The sequence below is a fragment of the Callorhinchus milii genome, unplaced genomic scaffold, assembly GCF_018977255.1.
Source record: "Callorhinchus milii isolate IMCB2004 unplaced genomic scaffold, IMCB_Cmil_1.0 Scaffold18, whole genome shotgun sequence".
NCBI lineage: Eukaryota > Metazoa > Chordata > Chondrichthyes > Chimaeriformes > Callorhinchidae > Callorhinchus > Callorhinchus milii.
In genome coordinates, this window is record NW_024704759.1 from 771,161 (window position 1) to 781,427 (window position 10,267).

The following is a 10,267-nucleotide window of genomic DNA, read 5'->3' on the forward strand; positions in this document are numbered from 1 at the left end:
GGACCAGGCAGGAGACATGGAGCAGGCCAGAGCTTGCTGAGCAGAGGGAGTGGACAGGTTAATATGGTGTTAATAGGTTACAGAGGTAGGAAGGAGCAACTCCGTAGAGGGCTTGCGTCTTATCACATTGTTGAAACGTCTCAAAGTGCTTCACAGAATATACTGTAAACTGGATTGGTTGTATTTTGTGGATGTAACGCAGCAGCCAATTGTGCACAACAGTCGTGCATTGAGTGACCCACTGATTTTACCCACGGAAAGCAATCCGCCAATCAATTGATAACCGGGTTCCTACTTAGTGCTAGGTAAACAGTGGTGTGTGGAGTAAGGAAACTTGCCCAATATTTTGCCCTGCCCGGGAATTGAACCCTGGTCCTCTTGCTTGTGAGGCGAGTGCTCTAACCACTGAGCTACAGGACTTCACAATACTGTTGGGTTGCCGCGCTTTCCCCACACGAGCCTAAACCTCAGTTTGCCTGGCCATTCTGCTGTCTTATGTTTTCACATTGTTTTTGTTTTCATAAGAACCTCTGAGGCCACACACATCTTTCACACATTGATTCTCACCACAAAGATGTTGTGCCAGAGGCTTTATATTAAGTTCTATATTAAATATAAGTTTATTTCCTGGTCAGCCTTTTTATGATCAATATATGTGTATGTCTTGGCCGAAAAATTTCCCTATATAAATTGATCGCTCACTTCATGGCTGTTTGTGGGACATTTGCGTGAGCAATGTGGCTGCTATGTGCCCTCAAAACACACAGTCACTAAACTTTACAATAAATCCTTTGAAGCACTTTGGGATGTCCTCCCGATGTGAAAGTTCCTGTATCAAATGTAAGGATTATTTATTATTAAATGGGGGGAGGGGAGAGCGAGAAAAAGGCAGTTTATATTTGTTTAGTAGCAGGACATCAAACTGCCAATGTGTTCCTCAGGTAACCTTTCCGTCTAACTTCGAGACCGGGAATGGAGCTCCCAGCCAACATCCTTCAATGCCGATGTCTCCCATCATGCACCCTCGAGTCAAGGAAGTTCGGACTGACATTGCCGGAAGCTTCAGCAAGCGCGGTGAGACCCCTCATGTGAACGTAACTTTGTGTGAAAGGCTGTTAACAGGAGCTAAATGTCTTGGTCTTGACAGCAAGGATGTGTAAGGTTTGAACCTGGCTGGTAACTGGTGTGTGTCCTGCTGACCCGTGGGAACTCTGCTCTGAGAGGTGTGAATGTGAGGTTCCTTACCTCCTACGCGATTCAGTGAGTGAACATCACACAACGTGACAATCAATTCAGCTGTGAGCAGGAAGGAGAATAAATGGGACTGTAATTGGGACACTCTGTACCTGTGCTGGGTTTTACTCTGGAGGAGGGTGACTGGACCGAGATTCAGAGTTCAACCTTAAATACGTTACGCAGAGCGATTAACACGTGGAATATTTTGTGTTGGGTCAACGGAGAGATTGGGGACAGGGGTGTATGTGAGATTGGGACAGGTGGGAATTAATACTGAACTGGCTGGAGTGTGGTGCAGTGGGGGGTTCCACAGTTCTGCACATTCCTTTGTTTCCAGGACTCGTGTCTGAGGAAGATGTTAATAGATTTTTCTCACAAAAAGCTTAAGTTCTGAATGTTAAATACCACGTACATGTGCTAGGAAGGTGGCAGCTGGAGAGACATGAGTGGGGGCTGTGTGTAACCTGAGACTGGCCTTACACTTGTGGGAAATGCAATGGAAAACTATAATCAGTAACTATTTGACCTGCAGAATGGTTACTCGGTGGATCTTTGTAAAGAACAGTATGTGGTGAGCAGGAAGGTAGGGGGAAGAAAGAGAGTTGTTATTGCAAAGTTCATTCCTTGTAATAATAATAAAAATGCTTGCATTTGATATAGCGCTTTATCACACGCTATAAGCGCTCTGGGACGCTACCCTGCGTGAGGGGCGCTATATAAATGCATATACAAGTTGTTATTGTCATTGAGACATCTCAAAGTGCTTTACAGAATATTATTGTAAAGTGGATTCACTGTGTATTTTGTGGGCGAATTAAGATGGGGAATGATTGCTGTATTGATCCCTTTCCCCACAGATGTTCCCCCTCCAGCGTCACCGCTCTCTGTACACGATCGCTTCACCTCCCCGACCGCCGGCAGTGCCAAGAGACGTCTCTTCGGTGAAGACAGTTCAGTGGAGACTCTGGACAAGATCAGCTCAGCTCCCACCACGCTGCGTATCATCCAGACACAGACACTGGTCAGCGACACTGTCTCCCTCTCCCCAGGCCGCATGGTTATACCCATGGCCACGGCCACTGTCACCGCCACTAATGGCCAGACGCTGGCCATACCAGTTCAGGGTGAGTTCATGCCTCTCAATTTGTCCTGAAATGGTGTTTGTTTGGATCTCAGCCTGCTGTGGTGTTTGGGTGACTTGTTGGCCATATGTCGCCTCTCCGCTTTACTCAATCTTCACGGACCTGCCCTTGCCTGGTTCGATTCCTATCCCTCTCACCGTCTCCACTTCGTTGCCTTTAACGGTTTCTCCTCCAACCCCCGCACTGTCACGTCTGGCGTCCCCCAGGGCTCTGTCCTTGTCTCCTCTTTAATATCTACCTGCTCCCCCTTGGTGACATCATCCGCAGACATGGGGTCAACTTCCACATGTATACGGATGACACCCAACTCTATCTTTCTGCCCCCACCCTCAACTCCAGGGCCACTGCTGTCCTGACAGACTGCCTGTCGGACATCAAGTCCTGGATGAGGGCAAATTTCCTACAGTTGAAGTGAACAAGACTGAGGCCCTCCTGATTGACTCGCGCCAGTGCCTCAGCACCTCAGGCTCTGGCAACATCAACCTCCATGGTTGCACACTACAACTCACCAGCCAGTCAGGAACCTGGGTGTCTTGTTCGACCCTCAACTGTCTTTTCTCCCCCACATTCAAGCCATGACCCGCTCTGCCTTCCCTCACCTCCGTAACATCGCCCGACTCCGCCACTACCTCACCCCTCAGGCCGCTGAAACTCCTGTTCATGCCTTCATCACCTCCAGGTTCGACTATGCAAACTCCGTGCTTGTCAGCCTTCCCAACTCCTCCCTCCACACACTGCAGATAATCCAGAACTCTGCAGCCCGTGTCCTCTCCCGCACCAAACTCCGTGACCCCATCTCCCCCACTCTCGCCCGACTCCATTGGCTCCCTATCCTTCAGAGGATCCAGTTCAAGATCCTGGTCCTCACCTACAAAGCCCTCTATGGCTTCGCCCCACCCTACCTCTGCCACCTCCTAACCCCCTACCAACCCAATGTTCCCTCCGCTCAGCCGCTCTGGCTGCTCCACGTCCCCCGACCCACCCGCCCCACCATTGGCGGGAGAGCCTTCAGCCACTCTGCCCCCAACCTCTGGAATTCCATCCCCAATCGCTCCGTCTCGGCCCCTCCTCAGCCTCCTTCAAGTACCGCCTCAAGACTTGCCTCTTCGACCATGCCATCAGCCGTCCCCCCTTCCCCTCCCCTCCCTTAACCCCCGACCCCAGCTCGGGTCTGAAATACTGTACTCTGTCCAGCGCCTTGGTTCGTCCTCCCGACGTGAAAGGCTCTATTCAAATGTAATCTTGTTGTTGTTGAAGTAGGCTTATTGCTTTGTGGTTTGCAGTGGATGTTTAACAGGCACAGATATTAGCAACATAGGAAAAGGAGTAGGCCACTCAGCCCCTCGAACCTGTTCCACCATTCTATAAGATCACGGCTGATCTGTACCTCAACTCCAATTACCCACCCTTGCCAAGTATCCCTTATTACCCTGACCTAACAAGCCTATACCTACCTCAGTCTCGAAAATGTGAATGGATCCAGCCATAATCCACGGCCTTTTGGGGGAGAGAGTTCCAGATAATGGGAATATTAGAGACTGTAGCCGTTGTCGATGTTTAGGTTGAAGTCCTCCACTTTACTAGTGAGCGGTGAGGGATCTTGGCTCTGCGGGTGCTGTGCTCACTGAGAGGGATTTCCGGTTGTGTTTTCAGGGATTACCAACGAGAACGGAGGGATCACCTTCATCCCGGTGCAGGTGAATGTGACCCAACCAGCTGTGGGCACGGAGGAAGCAGCCCCCCTCTCAGCACAGGCTCTGATCGGGGCCTCGCCTAGTCGCATGGCACCAGAGCCCCAGGCCTCGGCTGGCAAGCCAAAGAAGACCGGCTCCCTGGCACTGTTTTTCCGCAAGGCAAGTGTTGAGGCTGCTATATTTGTGTTTTATACAACAACCGGACTGTAGAGTCCTGTAGCTCAGTGGTTACAGCACTCGCCTCGCAAGTGAGAGGACCTGGGTTTGATTCCCGGGCAGGGAAAAACTTTGGGCAAGTTTCCTCACTCCACACACCTCTGTCTACCGGTTGTTAGTCGATTGGCGGATCGCTTTTCCGGGGGTAATAATTCCTTCAAAAGATACATAAATAACAAATTGGTCACTCAATTCCACGATTGTTTGTGGGACACTGCTGTGTGCAATTGGCTGCCACGTTTCGCCCACAAAATGACCAGTCAATTCACTTACAGTACATTCTGTGAAAAGCTTTGATAAAGTGCTATATCAAATGCAAGGATTATTATAACAACAACAACAACAAATTACATTTACACAGCAACTTTCACGTCAGGAGGATCCCAAGGTGCTGAACAATCCCAAGGGTTTGTACCCGAGCTGGCGATTTGGGATCAGGAGGGTTGGCGGAAGGCGCAGTTGAAGAGGATGGTCTTTAGACAGGATTTGAATGAGACAATGGGACTGTGGGTTGGTTCCAAAGTTTGCGGTAGAGAGGCCGAAGGCCCGAGCTTGTGTTCTTCTGTCTACTGTCCTTGCTAACACCCAGAATGTTACTGATCACTATAGGTGTATCATTTAGCCAGTGTGCGATTGCGGGACTTGTGCCTGAAGCTGGAGGTGTCCCCGGAGCTTCGCAGGAAGATCTGGACATGCTTTGAGCACTCTCTGGTGCACTGCACTGATCTGATGGTGGGAAGACACCTGGACCAACTGCTGCTGTGTGCTGTTTACATCATGGCAAAGGTACACATGCACTTCACCTCCAGCCATACCTACTCGGACATTCCCAGCCACAATCTGTCGAAACAGAGTCCATCATTGTTTATGGGGGGAATTTGACATACGCTTAAAAAGATAGGAATATGAAAGGTGTCCTGTAGTGTATTGATTAGAGCGCTCGTCTTGCAAGTAAGAGGACCCGCAATTGATTCCCAGGCAGGGTGAAATGTTTGGCAAGTTTCCTTACTCCACACGCAGCTGTTTACCTAGCAGTAAGGAGGAACCCGTTTGTTTGCCGATTGGCGGATCGCTTTTCCCGGTGTAATAATCCCTTCAAAAATAAATAAAAAATAATAATTTGGTCACTCAATCTACGACTGTATGTGGGACACTACTGTGTGCAATTGGTTGAAACATTTCACCCACAAAATACACAGTCAAGCTATTTTACAGTATATTCTGTGCGGAGCTTTGAGATGTCTGAACGACGTGATAAGATGCTGTAACAAATGCAAGTGTTAATTATTATTGAGGCTAATTGACAGGGAAGGTGCAATGAGGTAGGGCAGAGAGAGAGAACGTAAGGTGGATTTGCCTTTGACAGTGAGCTGTGATATTTAAAATAAAAACGGAAGTCGCTGAGAACACGCAGCAGCAACAACAACAAGATTACATTTGTATAGAGCCTTTCACGTCGGGAGGACGTCCCAAGGCGCTGGACAGAGTACAGTAGTCAGGTATCATGAGGTTTCCTCTCTTCATAAATGCTGCCTGACCTGCCAGTTCCCAGCTACTTCTGTTCTTATTTCAGATTTCCAGCTTCTGCAGTATTTTGCCTTTTTGTGATATTTATGTTTGACGAGTCTGGGATTTTGCCTTCACAGATCACGAAGGAGGACAAGTCTTTCACAGATATCATGAAGTGCTACAGAAGCCAACCACAAGCCAGTAGCCACGTAAGTCTGGGACTCACCCTCCTCACCCCCGTACTTCCTTCATGACTTGACTTGCTTCGCTCTTTCCTCTTCTCTCACTCCCTCTATGAACCCCTCCAATCGGGATTCCGTGCTGCCCACAGCACGGAAACTGCTCTGGTCAAGGTCACAAACGACATCCTGACCATGTGTGACCAGGGCTCCCTCTGCCTCCTTCTCCTTCTGGACCCCTCCGCTGCCTTTGACACCATGGACTACTCAATCCTCCGCCACCACCTCTCCTCCCACCTCAACCTTCAAGGTTCTGTCCTTGACTGGCTCAGGTCCTACCTTTCACACCACCTCCACTTAGTCGCGGTAAATGGCTTCTCCTCCAGCCCCCGCACCGTCTTGTGCGGTGTTCCTCAGGGCTCTGTCCTCAGTCCCCTCCTCTTCACCCTCTACATGCTCCCCCTTGGTGACATCATCTGCAGACATGGGGTAAATTTCCACATGGATGCGGATGACACTCAACTCTACCTCTCTGCCTCCACCCTGAACTCCAGGACTGCTGGTGTCCTGACCGACTGCCTGTCCGACATCAAGTCCTGGACGAGGGCCAACTTTCTCCAACTCAACGTCAGCAAGACCGAGGCCCTCCTGATTGGCTCACGCCAGCGCCTCCCCACCTCAGGCGTTGGCAGCATCAGCCTCCATGGCTGCACACTCAACCTCACTGAGCCAGTCAGGAACCTGGGGGTCTTGTTGACCCTGAACTGTCCTTTCTCCCCCACATTCGCACCATAACCGGCACTGCCTACCACCACCTCTGCAACATTGCCAGACTCCGCCTCTGCCTCACCCCTCAGGCCCCCAAACCCTCACCCACGCAATCGTCACCTCAAGGCTCGATTACGGGAACTCCCTCCTCATCGGCCTTCCCAACTCTTCCCTTCACAACCTGCAGATCATCCAAAACTCTGCAGCTCGTGTACTCTCACGCACCAGAATCCGTGACCCCATCACTCCCACCCTCACCCGATCCCATCACTCCCACCCTCACCCGACTCCACTGGCTCCCCATCCCCCAGAGGATCGAGTTCAAGATCCTCATCCTCACCTTTAAGGCCACCCATGGCCTCGCCCCCTCCTACCTCTCTGACCTGCTGACTCCCAACCAACCTGCCCACTCCCTCTGTTCATCAGGCTTCGGCTGCTCCATGTCTCCCGCCAGACCCACCTTACTATCTGTGGCCTCTCTGCCCCCACACTCTGGAATTCCATCCCACGGTCCCTTCACCTCGCTTCCTCCCTCGCCTCCTTCAAGGCCGGTCTCAAGACCCTTCTGTTCGACCGTGCCTTTGGTCTCCGTCCCACCTCTCTGCCTTCCTCACCCCTACGCCATCCCTACCCCAGGCTCGGGCCCCGACACCTGACTGTTCAGCGCTTTGGACGTCCTCCCGACGTGAATGGGGCTCTATAAATGTCATCTTGTTGTTGTTGATACTGTGCTGTACAGAAGCTATCAGTTTGGAGTGTGATGAATCTTGTTTCACTCAGGTGTACAGAAGCGTTCTGCTGAAAGGAGGGAGGAGGCCAGATGCGGAGGCACTGGGAGATGAACAAATGCAAGAAGGTGAGCGAGTCACAACAACAATTTGCATTTATGTCGCGCCTTTCACACAGGTTAGCTTCTCAAGAGCGCTATGTGGCAAGTCTCTTTGGGGGGGAGGGGAGGAGGGACGATTTCCTTGGATGCAGAATTCTGCCAGTAATGCGGAGTGGGAATTGTGGGGATTGAAGGAGATAATCGAGTCTGGGTCACACACAGGAATGACATTTTAGTTACAGGTGCCAGCGGAGTACGTTTGAAATGAGATCATTGTAAACAGGGCTGTGGGTAGGACGGGGACTCAGGGTAGTGAATAATGCTTTAACTCTCTCTCTCTATTTATATAGAGCCAGGCTGTGGCGATGCTGCTGTGCAGAATGGTTCTCGTTTGTGTGCAGAGGCCGGGAGCTGCACAGGTGCCAGGCTCCCCACATTGGCTGGAGAGGTGGAGGTGGAGCGAGGAGATCTCATCAAGTTCTACAACACCATCTATGTCAACAGGATCAAGTGTTTTGCGCTGAAATATTCCACCTTGAACCTGGAGTGTGGGGTACGTCTACAGATAACTTGTTGTATTCGGAAGAAATTTGTAAACAACAATAACATTACATTTACACAGTGCCTTTCACATCGGGAGGACGTCCCAAGTTGCTGGATAGTAGGGGTGGAGGGTGGGAATAGGAGGGTGACCGAAGGTCGAAGAGGAGGGTCTTGAGGTGGGGCCTTCAAGGAGACAAGAGGGAGCGAGGCGAAGGGAGTTCCAGAGGGTGAGGCAGAGAGGTTGAGGGCCTGACTGCTGATGGTGGGTCGGGCCAGGCCAGGCTCGGGACATGGAGCAGGCCAGAGCCCGTTGAGTGGAGGGTGCGAACAGATTGATGTGGGGTTAGCGGGTCACAGTGGGAGGGAGGTATCACTCTCGAGCTGGGGGTTGTGACCCAGGAGACTGACATTACAGCTTTTCTGATCTTTGTTTTGACAGGTGGATGCCCCTCCTCTCTCCCCCTTCCCCAACCTGAGACCCCACCCTGCTTCCCCCCGCCGGATATCGCAGCAGCACGAGGTCTACATCTCGCCTCACAAGAACGGATCGGCCCTGACGCCACGTTCCGCCATGTTCTACAGGTTTCACCGCAGCCCGGCCAAGGTAAGCAGAGAGCCTCGAGTGAGCCTCACTGTTTGGGATTAGCTGTCACTCTGGCCTGGCTGGCAGTATTCTGGGTGTATAGTGAAGGTCTCAGTGTTGAGCTGAGATGTTTCATTAAATGTCTCAGTGCTGTGATGAGAAGGTTGTTTATTGCAAAGAGAAAGCCTCTGTTGTGAACTCGGTTTGGTTTGAGCCCTGGGCCCACAGCTCCCTGACACTGAACACGAATGGCTTTCAAAGCCGGGTCCATAATAGCATCTAAAAGAGAATTCGGTAGATATTTAATAATAATAATCCTTGCATTTGATATAGCACCTTATCACGTCTTCGAGACGTCTCAAAGTGCTTCACAGAATATACTGTACAGTGGAGTGATTGTATTTTGTGGGCAAAATGTGGCAACCAGTTACTTGAAGAAAGAGTTCAGGAGAATGGTGGGAGTGAGCAGTGGTGCAGACATGTGAATGGCTGTGAACATCAATCCAGGCCATGGTTTGAATGTGATTCATACAGTATATAGTTTGGGACACGACATGTTAAGCGATTGCCAGGATGGTGGAAGGTGAACTAGATGGACCTTGGTCTTCCTTCGCCAGCAAATTCTCATGTTCTTATGTTGTTAACATCACACAGTTCTCTAGTTTGGATTTTGATGTTATCGCTCCTCAGACTGTTCATCTCTTCTCGTGGTTTTCCCTGCAGAATCTACGGGATATTAACACCATGATCAGGCAGGGTGAGAGGCTCGGCAGGAAGCGTGGCTTCAGCGTGGAGGGCGAGACAGTCTCCCCAGCCAAGCGACTGTGTCAGGACAGCGATGACGTCCTCCTCAAGCGGCTGCAGAACGTTGTGAGTGAGCGAGCAAATCACTGAGTTACGCGGGGCCCGACCACCCAGCCCCATTCTAGCCCAAGATGGTGGAAAGTGCATCAATTCCCTCTCGTCTTCGCCCTAGGACCACTGAGTGAGTGGTCACCGGACCTTCCCCCCTCCCCCTGCAGTTCTTAAACTAACTGACCAGCAGCAGCCAACGTTGGCAAAAGAGACTATAAAAACACAGGGAATTAATGGAATAAGCTAGACTGATTCCTGATCAGCCGTGAGGTGCTGTACACTTTTTTTTTAAAATCTCTCTCCTTGTGTGTGTGTGTGTATACACTTCCTCTTTCTTTCTCTCCACACACATACCCCCCCACCCCGCCCGCCCCAGTGAGAGACAAACGTTTTATATTAATGCCAGATTTGCAATGCCTGTTTGGCTCCATGTTTTTGTTGATGTCCAACTTGTAACTGCAGGACCTTGGCAATCTCCCAGCCAACCTGACCCTGTCCCACTGAGATTTTATACGTGAATCTACGCGCTCTCCCCCATCCCCTTTCTCCCTCCCCCACCCTGTTACTTCTATGTGTTACGCAAGTGTTTTGTTAATTATCATGTATATTTGTACAGAGCCATGGTTTGATTATCCTGTGCCTTGTAGATTTGTACTTTTAATGCTTTATGTATCTTGTATTTAGAGAGGTTCCCAGCTCGGGTGTGAATGAAA

General features: G+C 50.5%; 1 protein-coding gene across 1 annotated transcript in view; it reads left to right on the forward strand.

The window, feature by feature from the left end:
• The window catches only part of rbl1 (retinoblastoma-like 1 (p107)), a 28,627-nt gene extending 18,751 nt beyond the window's left edge, over positions 1–9,876 (forward strand). The window contains exons 14-22 of the mRNA XM_042341921.1: positions 942–1,074; positions 2,094–2,360; positions 4,032–4,231; positions 4,898–5,074; positions 5,935–6,006; positions 7,525–7,600; positions 7,924–8,126; positions 8,556–8,720; positions 9,423–9,876. Coding sequence (XP_042197855.1) covers positions 942–1,074; positions 2,094–2,360; positions 4,032–4,231; positions 4,898–5,074; positions 5,935–6,006; positions 7,525–7,600; positions 7,924–8,126; positions 8,556–8,720; positions 9,423–9,593 — 1,464 coding nt within the window. The 3' untranslated portion in view covers positions 9,594–9,876. The remainder of the gene's footprint in view (positions 1–941; positions 1,075–2,093; positions 2,361–4,031; positions 4,232–4,897; positions 5,075–5,934; positions 6,007–7,524; positions 7,601–7,923; positions 8,127–8,555; positions 8,721–9,422) is intronic.
• The last annotated feature ends 391 nt before the right edge of the window (positions 9,877–10,267 follow it).